This window comes from Pezoporus occidentalis, unplaced genomic scaffold (assembly GCF_034315485.1).
Source record: "Pezoporus occidentalis ecotype Australia unplaced genomic scaffold, CSIRO_AGI_Poc_V1 ctg110, whole genome shotgun sequence".
Taxonomy (NCBI): Eukaryota; Metazoa; Chordata; class Aves; order Psittaciformes; family Psittacidae; genus Pezoporus; species Pezoporus occidentalis.
The window spans coordinates 1,994,193-2,011,258 of NW_026912887.1; the positions used below are offsets into that span (position 1 = coordinate 1,994,193).

At 49.8% G+C, this 17,066-nt stretch overlaps 1 protein-coding gene across 6 annotated transcripts in view; it reads right to left on the reverse strand.

The window, feature by feature from the left end:
* The window catches only part of GTF2IRD1 (GTF2I repeat domain containing 1), a 63,348-nt gene that overhangs the window by 6,324 nt on the left and 39,958 nt on the right, over positions 1–17,066 (reverse strand). For 3 of the 6 annotated variants that reach the window (XM_062632189.1, XM_062632170.1, XM_062632154.1), the window contains exons 12-23: positions 15,378–15,415; positions 14,320–14,397; positions 12,516–12,605; positions 11,934–11,993; positions 11,408–11,473; positions 10,612–10,795; positions 9,415–9,473; positions 9,173–9,238; positions 8,278–8,361; positions 7,538–7,721; positions 7,020–7,048; positions 1,918–1,965 (exon numbers count right to left, since the gene is read on the reverse strand). In XM_062632189.1, coding sequence (XP_062488173.1) covers positions 1,918–1,965; positions 7,020–7,048; positions 7,538–7,721; positions 8,278–8,361; positions 9,173–9,238; positions 9,415–9,473; positions 10,612–10,795; positions 11,408–11,473; positions 11,934–11,993; positions 12,516–12,605; positions 14,320–14,397; positions 15,378–15,415 — 986 coding nt within the window. The remainder of the gene's footprint in view (positions 1–1,917; positions 1,966–7,019; positions 7,049–7,537; positions 7,722–8,277; positions 8,362–9,172; positions 9,239–9,414; positions 9,474–10,611; positions 10,796–11,407; positions 11,474–11,933; positions 11,994–12,515; positions 12,606–14,319; positions 14,398–15,377; positions 15,416–17,066) is intronic. The other 3 variants (XM_062632162.1, XM_062632180.1, XM_062632198.1) reach the window with 3 other exon arrangements.

The window sequence follows — 17,066 nt, forward strand, 5'->3', positions numbered from 1 at the left end:
ATCCAAGGACACAAACAAATCCCACAGAAAACATGGAACTGAGCACACACAACAGAGAAGCCAGAGAGGATCTGGCTGGTGGCACCGCTTCCTGGGGACCTGCCCCTTCATCCCCAGGCGGCTCTCCAGGCAAGAGGAGTCCACTTTGACTTCATCTTGCTTTGGGAAGTAATCGACTCAGGGAAGCCACTGGCACCCGTGGAATGTGCTGAGTTCTTCCCATAAGCAGGTTTATGCATGCTGCTGGTTCAGCTCTGAGTTATTTTACATGTATATATATATTTAATTTTACAAAGTAGCCAGTTGATTGACTTATTTCTTCCCCAATCCTACTTGCCTGAAGCAAGGGCCCCTACACTCCACAGGCACTTATACACCAGTGGCCACATTTTTAAAGCACCATTTGCTCTTTTCCAATAGGACTCCAATAGGAGGGTAGATTTGGATTAGAACTTAAGAAATTCTTCCCTGTAACGCACTGGCACAGGGTGCCCAGAGAAGCTGTGGCTGCCCCATCCCTGGCAGTGTTCAAGGCCAGGTTGGACACAGGGGCTTGGAGCAACCTGCTCTAGTGGAAGGTGTCCCTGCCCATGGCAGGGGGTTGGAACTGGGTGAGCTTTAAGCTTCTAACCCAAACCAGTCTGGGATTCTGTGACTTGTTAGAGCTCAACATTTCTTATTGAAATACCAAGTCACATTTAGCAGTTATTAAAAATAGGGTTTAGGTGTCTGTTGCTGACAACAGGATCCAAACCACCACCTATTCTTCTAGTGACTTTATCAAACCACAACAAAACCAAATCCAAGGTATAATACGGATAAACAATGGTTCTGTCTGGGTTCATGATGCCATGTGCAGTGCCCTGATCTCAGTGGTGAAGCCATGGCATGGCCAGGCAGGGTACCTGGGAGAGCCTTCCTCTTCCCGTGCCACCACCAGCATCCCAAGGTGCTGCTCCAGGCCATGCATGTCCTCCACCTGGCCAGCAAGCCAAGTAACAACCTTCTGCTCTCCCAACACCCAGCACATAGCCCATTTCATCAGGAAAACAGCCACTGCCCAACACATCCCAACCGGGAAAGCAGCTCAGGTCCCTTCTTTGGGCAATCACAACCATGTCAAGGAAACGCACAGCTGGCTGCTTACAGCGGTTAGGATCTGGCCCTGAATCTTAAGAGGATAAAAACACACCTATTCCCCCCCCCCCTCAGCTTCAATGGGTGCAATTCAATTACATCCCTGTGTAAATCCAGAATAAATCTGCTGACTTTGCTGAGGCTATTCCACAGTAACTCAGGATTAAATACAGTTAGAATTAGCTCAACATATGCATGTTTTCAAAGCAGAGCTATAAACTTGCAGGAGCAGGCAATTACCATCTAGACACGCAGCCAGAATCCCAGCTAATGGGACTAAAGCTGGATCTGCCAGAGCACAATGTGCCCTTAGATACGCAGGTGAGCTATGCTTTAACCCTGTAAATGAGTATATATGTTAAATCTCTTACATGACTACACCCTAACCCTGGCCCAGGGTAGGTACTAAAGCAAAGCAAAAAACCTCCAACCCAAATCTTTGCAAGCTCTCCTTGTGAATGGCAAGTGGATTTTTTTAACAAATTAATTGATCAGATTCATGGATAAACAGGATAATGCGGCAGGTTGGCTTGGCTGGAGCAGAAGATGCCCAGGGACTACAGCAACAGTGCTTAGAAATGCAGAGGGGATTTATAACAACAATAAAATACTGTTAAACAAATCCTGCATCGCTCAGTTCTTGGTATCACAGGGAAGCAGAGCAGAGAGGAAAAAACAATACCTGAAATTTGGGGGTTTAAGACACTTTCATTCCCATATTAAAACGCAAGTGCATTTCTTGTCTGCTACCATCTACGATACATCAACTGAGCTACGTACCATTCAAGGCAGCGTAGGCTTTTTCCAAGGATGTTATCCGTCTAGGGGCTACAGTGCAAGTTAAAAGAACACAAAAAAAAAAGGAGAGAGAAAGAAAAAGAGAGCCATGAGTGCTGCAGCTTGGTTTTGTGGTCACAAATAAAAGCAAAACCCAGGATGACACTGTCCCTAAGAGTGTAAATTCCTCCGGTCCTGAGGCCCCTTGGTACAGAGATGCTTTCAGTAGCTAAATAACTGCCTGGTGAGCTGGGAGGGCAGGCTGGGCTCTCCATCCGCACCAGGGACCTGTTTCGGGATGTGCTTGAGCCCACAAGCATCCCTCAAGCTACACTCTACACCTGGGCAGATTGAGGTCCACACGTGCTCAGGGAATTGAAGCATTTACGGTCCCTGCCAAAGCAGCAGTAGTTGTGCTGCACAGCCACGCCAGTGCCTGAGGAGGTAAACTATGTGAGGTTAAAGCAGATGAAAAGCAAACAGGGAAATTGTGTCAGATCTGCAGCAATGGGGGAAAATGGGAGATAAAGGGATCCCTAAGGAGAGGCTGGCACTCACCACCGACTCCAAAGAGACATGATATCAAAAAGAAATGAATTTCCTGGGGAAAAGCAGCAGAAACGGGGCTAGGACAAGGATTTGCATCATGGGCAAAAGGAGGAATGAAGTGGCTCATTATGACAAAGCTGGCAAGGAGGATGGGGGCTGTGGGTGACAGCACCAGGGTGAGGAAAGGGGCTCAGCGGGGAGGCTCTTGCTGCAAACAGGGGTTTGCATGGGGCAGCTGGAGGCACTGAAGTTTTGTGCAGCTCATGGTGAGCTGGGGCGCTGAGCCAGACCTTGCACTGTAGGCACACAAGTCCTGCTCTAAGTGGCTGGTGGCTGCAGCAGGACCCATACAGAAAATAAGTGATGCTGCCCGTCGCCTGGGTCCCTCACATTGCTGTGTGACACCCTACGGGCAGCACCCACTGCACAAAATGTTCAGGTTAATACGCAGTGAAAAGGGGAAGAGATGCAGATGGGTCATGCTAGCAAAGCCAAGGTAGAGTCCAAGCCTAGAAAGAACAAGACCTTGGCAGAGCTCCCATCAAGCAGGAATGCAGGCAAGAGCATGGCAGGAGCGCAGGCAGATTGCAGGCAGGCAGAAGCATGGGCAGGCAGCAAGGAACAGAAGCATGCAGCAGCATCTTTCCAACACGAAACAAACATTTGAGGGAGGGCAGCCAGGTTTTCATTTGGTTAACGGCAACTCAAAGGTGAAGGTTTCAAGGTGCCGTTATCAAATCATGCTGCTTAAGAAAGATAATTAACATTTCTTCTCCTGGGAACCCACATGTGCTGCTCAGCCTGAACCATGGGAGGCATCACCAGGCTCACAGCCATGATGCGATGTATGGAGTAAGTGCATCCCTCATTTTGGACCACAGCCGGGATGGAGAGCTACCCAGCTTGCTATGTGTTGAGAACCCTGAAAAATGGGGGGATTTGGGGTCTCTGAAGGACACAGCAGGATACGAGGCTGGCAGGGAGCGGGGTGGAAGCAAGAGCAAAGCAAACACGAGGGGTGGGATGAGCTGGAGCAATGGTCTTGTGTTCTCATTGGATGCTACTCACGCAAACGAAAGGGAAAAGGAGACAAAAAAATAAGCAAAGAAAAAGGTATTTGGAATCACAAAGATGCTTTGAAGCCATTCACACTACCTGCTTGAATCTTCACCTTCAGACTGGAAACACCAGCTGTACACTAAAGAATTCATTCACCCCATTAACAGGAAGGTGGATCAGAAGGAAACATAACCTGGCTGCTCCCATAGGACTTAAAACGCTGGGGCTCAGGGATGAAGGGAGGGGAGCAGGGACTTCAAAAAGCAACCCGGTGATGGAGCAAGACGCACTCAACTTCCATCACTGCCCCACCAAGCACTTCCCTCTTTTTTTGTCTTGCTAGGAGTTTCTAAGGCAAGGCACATCTCATCAAAGTCTTGAGGATTGTGCTCTTGTGATTAAAAAAAAATATACATCTAAAAAGGATGCCTGGATGTGTGGTTTTCTTAATTAAAGAACACTGCCTGCCCTACTTTATTAATTGGAGTATGGGAAATAATCTATCAGGGTGGTAGGGAGCTTGGGGAATAGGACAGATGGAGCTGGTGTACATTTTCAATCAAAGCACATAAAAATTAATATACAGAAAGATTGTTTGTGTGTGTGCTACATTACTTATGATTGATTTTATTTTTTTTCCAAAGGCTCAAATTAAGCCTGTTTTGTATCTCTGTGCCTCAGGAAAGAAGAAAAGCGCTGCGTTTATAAGCGCTGGAGCTTCACCCCTGCTCGCTTACTTCTGGTTTAATGCTGGAAGATCATTCAGAAAGGGGTTTTGAAGGTCTCTTCTGCAAAGCAGAGATCAGTGATAGGGAGAAAAGAAACCGGGAATCAAAAGGAAGCTCTCTGGGTGCCAGGAGGGCTGTGATCCTGGGTTAAGGCCCCTGGGGAGACACCAGTGAAGTTCTGCCAGAGGCACTGGTGACCCAGTGCCATCATCCCACCTTCGAAAGGCTTCAAATCTGTATTACACAAGGGAGTTGCAGCCACTGACCTCCTCCAGGCACCGGGGAGCACCACTAGCTTTAGTTTACCAAAAACCAGCCTCATTCCCTGCCCCCAAAAACCACCTTCTTCTGCAAACAGCATCCCTTCAGACCCCCATCCACCTCTGTGCTAGCAGCCTCACCCCCGGCCATTGCGACCCATTGAGGGGAGATACTGTCTCAAGAGAGAAATTATGATTACCTTGAGAAAAAAGCATGTGAGGTGCTCAGATTATACTGAAATCCTTTTAGCTGTTTCTGTCACACTTACAAAATGGGTGTCCCCAGAAAGGGAGAGGAGGAGGCCAGTCCGCTGCAGTCCTGCAGTTATCTGGGATGCTCTTTGCAATGCAGGAGGTGCACAACTTGTTTAAAGCAAATGAAACCCCATAATTTAACCTAAGGGCAACTAAAATCACACCAAAGTGATATTAAATTTCGCTTTTCCCTTAAACTGTGTGCTTTTCATGCAATTTTTGGCCAAAATAATCCGCAAAACCCATAACTTCCCTTGTATGGATAGTCATCTCCTGGGCTTTCCAGCTTTTAGACACCTTTGCAATGCCAGCCTGCTTGGGAGTAACTATTGCTTGCATTTTAACGCTCCTCTGCGAAAAGTGATTTTCATTGATTTTGCCTTAATGCCAAGCACGCACTTCTGCTGCTGCTCTTCATTTTACATGGCAAGACTTTACTACACAAGTCTGAGGTAAAAAGAACACTCTTAAATTTAAATTTTTAATGATCTGTGGCTATTTGAAAATCATTAATTTTGTTAAGGCAGATGAAGAGCGATCAAAGCCAAGGCAGTGAATGTACCACTGCACTGCCACCATCCACTTCACTGTAATGGGATGGAAAAGCAGACGAGAGGTTAATTGCTGTCAATGGGGATTTTTTGTGGGGCAAAATACAAACAGCTTTTTTCTTGAGGAGACATTCTGCTGGTAGAAAATAATTATAAGTCCTGGAATTGTCTCTGGGGATTTAGCAAATATATGAAATAGTCTATAACAAATTGAGATGTCAAGCAGTCACCTGTGACTGCTCTCATTTAAAACCCCTGTGGAAGGAGAGGGCATGAAGCACTCAGCCCAGCAGGGATGCTGCAACCTCCTCCTGAGCTCTCTCAGGTACCACAATACACAGAATAAAATATGTCTGTGTGTTTGTGCCGGCATGGGCCAGGCTGCGGTGGGAGCGTTCAGCTGGAGAAGGAGGTAAAAAGAAAATCAATTTCCTCTACATCTCTATTTAGCAGGCTGCGCTTCCCAGCCAGCTGGCAGGTTGAAGTATTTGCCTTCTGATGTGCTCCTTTGTTAATGGTGTGATTTGTGTCAGATCAGCGTCTCTTAACATAATTATACCGATCACAGCGGAGGGACGAGAAGACAAGATGCGGCTGGAGGAGCAGATACATCCCCAGCTTGCTCCGCTGTTATAGCCGTGAAATTCCATGGAAAAGCAGAGTTCTGCATTTCTGAGGGTTCCTTTAAGGCCTTGCCAATGCAAGTCAGCATCTTGCTGCTCAGGACCAAGGGACAGGAAATCTCAGGCCAAAATCCGCACAGGTCTCAGGAGACCTCCCCATCACCTGGGCCGGGCCATACACAGGGATGCAGGGGGTCAACACATGGACCATGCCCTGGACTGAATCTCTCAGACAGCTTCACCTTTTGTTAGGGCCCGCTCGGGTGTCTAACACCTTTTTATTGTTCCAACTAAGGGCATATAAATGTTTTCCTCTCTGTCATATCTGTCTTCCCTAAATTGCGCCATCCTCATGGAAGCTGGCCAAGGAAATGGGAAGCCATCAATAAAAGTGACAACATTTTTTGCATCCATCTGTGCTCTTCCAACAGTTGTAATTACAGACATTTAGAACCGAGGCAGGTTTTTACCCACATTTCTGATAGCAGTTCTCTTTGCTGGGCAGCCTAGAAGCGAGAGACAGAGCTACTGCAGCAAGGCACAGGGAAGGACACGTCTCTGGGTGGTGGTTTCCGCAGTTTGCTATGGAGCAAACCCCATCCTCCCCTCTCCATGTTGCTCCTGGTGTATCTCCACATGGGATGCCCACAAGCTGGAGAGGGATTACACTGCCATACTGCTGCAGCTCAATGCAGACCTGTGGTTAACCACCTCCTTCCTACGACTCTCCCTTGCCACTGAACCTGCCAGCTCACTGCAACATTAATTTATTTTAAGAAAATGCTGAAGAAAGCAGGTGCTTTCTTAAATACAGCACAGAGATCCCTGCCCTAGATTAGCTCCTGAAAAATGCTGTCATTTCAAGGGAACAGCAGCAGTACCGAGGGGTGATGCTGTTTCAGTCAGGGGCACTTCAATAAATGCACCAAACACCAACAAAACCGAAGCAGGAAGCCCAGGAAAGTGAGGTCAGCCTTCCTCCAGCTGAATTATTGTTCACCATCCACAGCTCACAACTCCCTGACCACCACTAAACAGTTATCATATACAGTGCTTAAAAAAAAAGGCATCATCTCTTACCGGGTTTGGGGATGAGTCCTTGAAAAGGCCTGTGAAAAAATAAGGAAAAAAGGAGTTTTAAAATGAAAAGCCACGTGGAAGCCAGCACACCCAGACTGAGCATCCTTCTGAGGCACGGGGAAGGTCGGGGATCAGCCTGTCCTTTGTATGCTGTACCATGACTGGTACAGGACCATCAGGAGCTCTGCAGGGACAGGGCAGCACATGCCTGGTGGGCAAGACAGGCAGCATGGCCCAGTGAGAAGGTGATGGAGCCACTCTTAAAACCAGGTTTTTCCCCAACACTGATTAAGTGCTTTTCCCTTCAAACCTGCGTCCATCCCCTTTGGCTGCAAAACCCACAGGACCCTGCCACGAATGGGCAGTGGGTTTCTGCCAAAGCATTAGCTGCCTACTTAACTGCTGTCTAAGGGGCTGGCAATGTGTACAGCCCTACCCCAGTGGGGCTGGCAATGCTGGGGGTGCTGTTCCCTCCTCTCCCCCTCCTGCTTGGCAGTGTGACACCTCTCACCACGTACCTTGTCACGGTGAACTTGATTTTATCGGCGACAGCCAATATCCTCTCCAGGTTCTGCGAGCCGAAGGTGCACGGCTTCCTGAAGGGGATCCCAGGGGGCAGCCCCTCTATAATCACTGACCCCGGGTTGCTCTTGATCCGCTTGTATGGCACTTGCACGGGGTATTTAATCCCCAAGGCCTCACCTGCGAGAGAGAAGTGAGCAGTAAGTAAGCAGTAAACACGTGGGATGCCACTTCCACCCCTGCTCTGGCTCCATCCCAGTGCATTGGGACATTCTTTGGAGATAACTCTGTAGGCACATTCCTTCTCTGAGGTCTGGCTGCAGGATGGAGGCTACACATTTCCTTGCAAGTAATTGGTCTTGTGGGTACCTGAGAAACACATGAGTCTCACCCATGCCTGGAAAATGGGGATAACAGCATTTCCCTTCCCTGCCTGATCAAGATGCTGGGCAGGCAGGCTGCGGAGTGCCCCGCAGAGCCTGGGTAGATGCCCTAGTGACAGGAGGAGCATCACCTACTTGTCCTCCAGTGCTCTCTACCATGGACTCCGCCAAGCACTTGCAGGAAAGAGCACTAATTCCCAGACCCACCGTTCCCTCTGAGGTGCAGCCACTCAATGGGGAGGTGAGAGAAAGCACCAGGCAAGGAGGAATTGAGAGGAGAGAGGAGGGATAGGGAGAAAACAGTAGAAGGGGATAAGAAGAGAATATGAAGAACTTCCCCCCTGGTTTCTCACCGTATTTCTTATTGAACAGGTCCTGTACTTGCTCCCGCAGTGTGTTAGCGATGTCTATTCTGGAAAGCCTGGCATCATAATTTTCTGTAAAATAAAGAAACAATTATGGACTTCTGCTGGTAAATTAAAAGGCACTCTGTGACTTTTAAGTAATGCCATTTTCTAATTATAGGAAAGTCCTTATCTTGCAATTAGCTAATCTCTGGAGTGGGCCATTCAAAGTCCTTAAAAATAATCTAAACAGAAATACGGCGTTTTTTTTCCCCTGCCTGTTTGCTAAGAATAAAAGCGGCACAAAATCGAAGATTCGGTTGTGATAATTACTAGTGTTAAAACAAATCACACTCCAAAGCCTCTCTGAAAAGCCAAAGCCTGTGAAAAGCCCCTGTCCCTCCCTGCAAGCCCTTGCAGGCCGTGATGGCCCCGGAAAGGGGATATTCGAGCAGGGCAGTGCTTGCTCCCCAGCCACCATTGCTTCTCCCCTCAGTGGAGCCACCATGGCGGGATCAGTGTTTATACAAACATCACCCAGGTGGAAAAAGCCCCAGAAAAGGCAAACCCCGAGGCTTGGAAACTTCATTATGTGTCTCCCAAGGTCAGACGGTGAGATAAGCAAAGCTGGTTTAATTAGGGCACCATCGCTGAGCTTCTTCCTTGGACCTATGGGCCTGCCCGCCCTGTCTTCTGGTTGCCTGTCCTTCCTACCCTCTCATCCCAACATCTCCTCCTCTCTTTTCCCCTCTTCTCCTCCCACCCATCCCTGCCTTGCTCCTCTGCCAACGCACTAAGCCTCAACACCCCATAGCCACCCCTTTCCGTCTCTTTGCTCTACGCAGCCCCTACAACCATGAGGGCTCTGCCTCACCCCCCACCCCAGATGCCTCCATGCCCTCACCTTGAAAGCCCTGCCTCTTCACAGCATCCTCCAGCAGCCCCTCGCTTGAGTCCCTCTCGCCGGTGGCTGTTACAGGGGACAAAGGAGGAATGAGGACTCATGGTGCTGCCCCATGGGATGCACAGGACAGGGGGTTCCAGCCAAAAACCGAGGAGGGGAGGGAAGGCAAGAGAAGGAAAACGCTCTCACTCCTCTCCTACCTAGTCCTTAACGGCCCGGCTGCCGGGCGTCTCGCAGCCTACCTTTGGCTGCCGGGCTGTCCGACGCCGGCTCCTTCACGCCCTCCGTCAGCAGCTCCGGTCTGGAAAACAGGATGAAGCAGAGGGCACGTGAGTGAGCTCCCAGCCAGCGGCACCCCGCTGCTCCAGCAGCCCCCGGGATAACGCTCCCACAGCCACAAACAGCTGCCCGTGTCTGCCTCATGCCATTTGAAAGCTCCTGCAATGCAGCAGGGGAACTTTGGACGTAATTTTTATGCCAACAGACTCTTCAGTGAGCTGACACAACGCTCCCTGGGATGAGAATAAGCTGGAGATGGCTGAGCAGCCTAAGTGAGCAGCTACATGAGGTCCATGTTTCGTGGGGATGGGAGAAGCTGAGCACAGCTGCTTTCAACACACAACTGCCCTCAAAATTGTCACTTGGGTATCCAATGCTAAAAGTGCACAGCGAGGAGGTATCAGGGCTCATTACAAGCTGTGCAGAAGCTGCGTCACAGAGAACTGGGTCTGGGATGGGAGAAACTCCAACTGGGATGGCCTGGGAGCTGCTGGTCTGACGCCACAAAACCTCCAAGCTCTTAACGCCCATCTTCTGTTTCAGGCCCCCACCACACAGGTTGTGCTAGCTCTCTCCTCTGCAAGGGAGCCAGAGTCAGCATTTGGGTGGGAAACCCCCCAGAACACCTAAAGACATTTCTAAATCCATCTCTGCTTCCTCTCTGAGGGCAATGCCGTTGTGTTAGGTTGGTCTTGGCTTCTCAGAGTCTTCCACCAGCTCCTATGACACCCTCTGCTCCCCAGCACAAGGACAGCATCCTCCCTGATGCCCACAGCATCCCATGTGCATGTTTCGACCTCAGCTGGAGCCACTTCCTATAGGAAAACCCTTTGGGGCTCCCAATGCCTCTTCTTGCCTCATACCTGGGCTCTTCGAAGGTTAAAAGCTCTGGTTCCTTCACCTACCCCGGATGTTTCCTGCTGCTGTGGCCAAACCTTTGCAAAAGTGAGTTAAAACCCCAAAAGACACCAAGGGAGAGATGACAACACCACCACTGCCTCTCAGGGATGGTCCAACAAGGCAACAACCCTTGGTGGCTTCTAATCAAGTAAATTTATTGAAGGTGACAAAGTGATGGATGCTCCCCAGGACGCTGCACAGCAGCAGGAGCTCCAAGCAGGAGCATCCTCTCCATGGGATGGCCACTCCACCTGCCTTACCTTTTAATGACAAACTGGATGTTGTTGCTCGCTTGCAAGATCTTCTTGAGCTTCGCAATCCCAAAGCAGTTGGGGCGCCGCAGCAAGATGCCCTCTGGCAAGCCCACGACAAAGAGGTCCTCAGGGTACATCAGGAACTTGGAGTAGGGAACTCTGACCGGCTCTGATATTCCTATGGCTTTTGCTGCATGGACATAGAATGTCATTAGTTTGCTGGACCTCCACATTGAGTCAAAGCAGCAGTGACATGTTGCCAGTGGGAAGGTTGAACTGGTTTCTGGGGTGTTTGTTGTTACTCTGTGGCTGGTGGAGATGTCCCTGACGCTGGTGGACACAAGAGGAAGGATGGAGCCAGGCAGCCACCTGAAGCTGGCTTCAGAATTTGCTGTATTAACACAGCCTGCCTTTTGGTGGCACAAATAAGGGGGCTTTCTATAAAGCTTGCAAGCACCTCTCCACAAGGCAATGGGACCCCATGTCCAGACCTCATGGATGTCCCTCTGCTAGATGAAGGAAAAGAACGTGCCTGGGGGCTGAAAGCCACAGCAGCAACTCCTGGGCTACAGCCAGTGAAAAGGCATCAAAGAAACCAAGGGGGAAGAGTTGCAATAACAAGGCCCAGGGAGATTTCAAATGCATTTGTAAGCCCAGCAGATAGGAAATGAACAAATTAGATTACACCTTTACTCAGCTGCTGGTTTGGAAACAGCAGGTGACATTTCTGAGCAATTAGGAGCTCCCCAAGGCCGAGGCCGGTGCTCAGCATGATGTGTGTGTGTGTTAACGACCATCTTACCGTATCTTGTGTTGAACAAAATCTCGACTTGTTTCCTCAGATGACTTAAAACATCTCCTATACCATCTGAAATAGAGAAAGAAGGAAAGAAGAAAAAAGAAAAGGAGAGAAATGCTCTGAGAAAGCAGCTTCCTCTGGGGCAGGCAATGCACAGCACAGGTGAACAGCCCCTGAGCTCTGTCAGAGCTGGCTGTGCACTCTTCATGCCTCCCAAATCAGTGCCAATCGCTGGCAGCTGCCTCCAAGCTCATCCCTGAGCAAGGAAAGGCAGCATTGCTCCTGCCACAGTGGTGTGATAACAGCAAGGAGGCAAAAAAGTAGGGGGAAAAGTAAATCTGGGCAAGAGCGGGGAGGACTGAGCCCAGGAATATGGCAGCACCCTTCTGTGCTGAGCCTTTTCGGAGGCAGAATGCTTTGCTGATGATGTAGGAAACCCACAAAACCCAACCCAAAAATACTTCTGTGTTTATCCAGCTTTCCAAAACTTGCTATGATGGGCAATGCTCAGGGTTCAACGTTCACTCACCTGATCCCTCCATCTGTTTTTCTTCATGTCGCGACTCCTCACTGGGCCCCTTTTCTGTCCCTAATGAGGAAGAGGAGGGTTAGCAAAAGCAAAACCAGACCAGCCACGAGCAGAAGTTCTCCAGGTCCCCTGCAGTCACCCAACTGCCCCTTCTGCTCCCTAAGCTCTGAGCATTCCCCCCAGGACAGGCTCGGGCTGGTCAGCATCATGCCAGGAGCTGCATAAGCAGGATAAACCCATCTCCTACATCCTAGAGGTATGCTTGCCCTTCAGTGTGGGCTTCCTGGGAGAGATCCAGCACCCAGCAGGAGCAAAGGCAGGCACAGGGATGGCACCATTCCCCCAGGTAAATCCCAGTCATGAGCTGGGGTTTGCAGCATGCTGGGGATGGAGAGGGCCTGGGATGGGGTGGTGGTGCCAGAAAAGCCACCAAGTTGTCTATTGGAGCTCCCAGCTGGGCTGATTGAGGCCATGACAGTGGAAGTGGGTCTACCTCCATCACCTTGGCTCATAAATGGCTTCACTCATTTTGGACACATGCATCCCCATGCACGGGATCTCCTACATCTTCATTTCTGGTACCTGCCACTGTTTCTATGACGTAGCTGGGCTCCTCCGAGGGCACGTGCGCGGGCACTGGGTCGCGCATCTCATCCGAGCCAGGCGATGGGTCTGCAGACAAAATCCCATGGGCAGCTTTTATATGGGGGAAAACCATCCCCACAACAGGGTTCAGAGGGTCTGGGCCCATTAGTAAGGGCTGAGCGAAGGGCCCCCTGCTCCCAGGAGCCTCACACACTATGGCTCTACATCAGGAGCAGCTTCTGGGGTGCATTTGCCTTCTTCTTCTCTGGGACCAACCGGAGCTTGTCCCTGAAACACACCCAACCTCCCAGCCCAAAGGAGGAAAAATCTCTTCCTAACCTCTGTGGAAGGTGAAGAGCAAAAATAGTTCAAAACTATTTACTTGGCTTAATTCCAGCAAGACACTCAATTTTGACTTAAAAAGCTAATGCTGTTTGACTTGGCTACTCCACTGGGGAAAGCCATTCCACTAATGCTGCCCTCCTCCATAAAATCATACCTCTTTGGGTTTCCCTTACGTAATCTGCATGCCCTCTTCATTTAAACCCACCTCCCCTAATGCTGGGCTCTCCAACACCCTCAAAGAGCTCTCCAAATTCAGCTTTAAATAAACCTCCAGCTAGTTTAAATACTTCAATCAGGTCACTTCTTAATCATCACCTCACAGGATAAATAATCCAAATTTCATCAATTTCTCCCTGTCGGTGAGCACCTCTTTTCTATTAATCCTCCTCCCTGCCCTCAGCTGTACTCCCTCTGATTGAACTCGAGCTTCAAACAAGGTAAGAAAAGGTAGACTCTGGTCTTGAAGCATGGTCTACCCGGCACCAAAGCGGTAACACCTCCTCCTCCTCCTCACACAGCCCGCCGGCTCACCACGTATTAGCTTTCTTCTCTTCCATTAGCTGCCAAGCTGAAAATTAAAATGTTTGATCTACCACTGTACTTTGTTCCTTCTCTTCCCGCTATATTAACTGTAGGTTAAGTCCATTCTACAACAAACCTGGAGTGACTCCCAAATATCACTGCAGTAAGGGCACTGTGAGAGTTTGGGTGCAATAGAGATTGCACCGGTGCGCTGGGGCTGGGCATCACTGCTGACCCCAGCATCGCTTGCCCTTGGGCACACTGGGAGTCCTGTGGCTGCCCTCATTCTGGTGAGATTATTAATTAATGTTTGTAAAGCACACTGCAGATGCAGACTGCTAACTAGCCACTCATTAAACTCTGAGGATCATCCTACCATTTGCTGTGCTGTCCAGGTCAGGTAAGTGGAAAATGACTCCCAGCTGCCCCTCAAGCACCCCACTGCTCGTCTCCATCACCACCGACCTCTCTAGGGGTACTCATCAGTGCTGCCAATTCCAACATGTTTTCAGCACGTGTTTAAGATTAAACTTGTTCTTACGACCTCTTCCCAACCAGGCTGTTTTTCTAACTTAAGGACCTCATCCAAAAACATCCTGCGTTTGATACCTGGGATCCTCCAAGCCCGTGCGTGAAGGAAAGCAGCAAACCAGGCTCACTTTCTCCAGGGGAAAGGCAAGATAGAAAAGCAACGAAGGAGAGAGAAACAACAAAGAACCCTAAAACATCCTCCACTGCCCCCAGGAAACCACCTCGTTCCCAATACGCCCCTAAAAATGACTTTCAGTGAAGGAAGATCATTACTGGGCACGGGAGGACCTTCTGTGCTGGGAGATACCCTGCAAACACCTCTTCTCAAAGCAAAATGCTGAGACAATGTGGTAGCCCTGCCTGCACAGAGGCCACTGCACACAGCCGGTATCCCCGAACCTACCTGGCACTGTGATCTGGATGATGTCCTCCTCTGGCTCGATTTTGATCTGCCTGATCCCACCCAGCTCTCCTGAGGTACCTACCGGGGAAAGGCAATGGAAGGCAATCACCAACAGGAACCAGCAATGTGCCACGTCTGCCCGCCAGTGTGGGCAGGGAAACCACGACCAGCTGCCACTGTAGTGCTAGCAGCAACAAGGCTTTGGGTAAGTAGCCCAGTGGCATCAAGCTAACGGCAAGGAGGTATCCAAAGGGCACCCATGGGCATGGCCTCTGTTGGTGCCCTCAAACCAGCTGCCAGCCCTCATTATGTGCTCATTTCTTGGCTTTCTTCACTTAAAATGAACAGGGTCACCAAGAAGCTGTCATGGGGATGCAGGAGGAGCCATCTCCAGTGGGCACTCCAGGCATATTTAATGCTCCCAAATTCTTGCCTGGGGCATGCCCATTGGCAAACCCGTGCTCTGGGAGGGCTGACTGCAGCCACATCCCATCAGAATTCAGCATGGTTTGAAGCCAGCTGCCCCAGGAGGATGCTACATGTGGTGCTCAGCCCAGCTGCCTCTTATCTCCAGATCAGTCTCCCCACTTGGAGTAGGACTGATCCACCACAAGGGGCTGAGTCACAGATTGCAGCTTGGGCGGGCAGGATAAGGAGGCTCCGTGTGGCATTTCAGTGCTTGGACCAAGCACATAAACCTGGGGAAAAGCATTTCCTTCTCACTTGCAGGGGTCAGAGCACTGACACCACTGACTCCTCGTGACCCAACTGTGGTGGCTTTCAGGGAGAAGGGAACACAGAGACTAAAGACTTCCCTTAGCTTTGCATTCAGTAACATGCTCAAGTCTCATTATTTCACTTCCAGGACCCAGCTGAAGGGTCACAGAGTAAGAGCCTTCATCTCTGCATCTATCAAATGGGAATAAAGTCCTTATAGAACTATGCCATGGGGCAAACGGGTAACTGGTGCTGCACATCCAAATTACTTTGCAGGCAGCTTTCTCTTTGCCCTCCTCCCCATACCACTATTTTGCAAGAGAAAATGAATTATTCCTCACCTGGTTCACAGCTTTCAGACACACTACACTTCTCGGACCTGGAAGGGAAAGGCAGACAAGAGAAGTGGTCATGCAGCAGCCAAAGAGAAGAGCTTCAAACCCAGTGGTGAGCATAGGACTGGTCCTGGCAGGAGGGAGAAACCCTGGGGATACTGCACTCACGGTCCCAGCAGTGGCACAGCATCTGTGGCTGCAAGGAAAAGCCACAGCCTGCAGGTTTCTCTGCAAATAAGCCCTGCTCCCAAACCCTTCCTGCTGCTGCACCACTGCTGGTCGCAGCCCTGCCTCTACACACTGATGGATGTAACTGCAGCAGAGAGTTCCTGAAAGCAAGAGGGGTTTTAAGCCCAAAACCTGGTTGACTCCAACCCTTTGCACCAGAGAGGAGTGCATAAAGCATCATTACAATGTGGTTACTCATGGAGCTAAAGCAAATAGGGAGGAAGGAAAAAAGTCAATTGATTTGGTAAATATTTATTCTGCTCAAAGCTTTTCTCCCCTGAAAACTGGGCACTATCCCAAACTCACGTCTGCAGTTAACTTCACATGCCTAGGAATTTACAGAAGGTGCTCAGCATCCAAATGAGATTATTTTGCATTCTCAGGACACATTTGCTGTCTGTCTCTCTCTTAAACAAGAACAACCAATGCTCTTTGGCACTAAGGAACAGCACTGGAAAAACACGCTTCTCCATGATGCTGGTCCTTTGGGGGGAAGGAAAACCCTTCTGAGCCAGCGCCACATCCCTGCTGGCTCAGGGGAGATGTTCAAAAGCACTTCTCTCACCTAAATCCACTCAGCAGCGTCAGCAGAACAAACTAGAGGCAACACAAAGGAAGCCAGGAGTGCTCTTGTAATGCTCTTCTAAATGTGGTATGGGTAAAAAGGATCTCTGGTCTAGGAAGTACTGTGTATATTACAACTGGGAGCCTTGGGAAGGGTTTTTAACTCTCCCACGTCAGGCCAGAGTCAACCATTCACTAGGGAAACTTGGGAGGAGTTTCCCTGGGGAGTGTGTTACCCCTCTGGCCCTGAGCTGGACTCTGACCTGGGTGGACCACTGCTATGGAAATGCTCTGCTCCTGCCAGGGAACAGAGGTTTCTCATTTGCAGGAAGAACAAAGTGGGATTTGAATAGCCAGCTCTATTTTCCTGCAGGTAGGTGTTATCAATGCACTGGGACAGTTGAGCTTACACCTGCGGCAGACAAAGGAAGCTGTGCAACACCCTTGATTCATGATTCCCTTTGTAACCAGAAATGTATATGAACCTCAGGGTCCATGGCCCAAGTCAATGGCCATGCACACACAGAGTAAATCAGAAACAAAGCATCTAAACATACAACTAGGGTAAATTCTAAAGGGACTCTTCGGGTTGTGCCAGGGTTACACCAGTGGAAATGCTTAGCCCAGCCCAGCCCATCCACATCACAGCACTACCATGGGGAGGAAAATCCAAGCCACCCCTAAAAAACACTGGTTGTCCCCCACAGGGTTTTCTATAGTGGTTTTACTGCTCTGTGCAACCTGTACCTGGCCCAGGGCTGGAGTGCAGCAGGTGAGATGGGGACAGTGCAGCATCAGTGAGGGCTGTATGGGAATCACAAGCCTCTGGTCACCCTTGGAGCTCTGCAGTGGCTCCCACCCCACCAGCATGCTCCCAGCTTGTTATCTACCTATTGCTTTGCA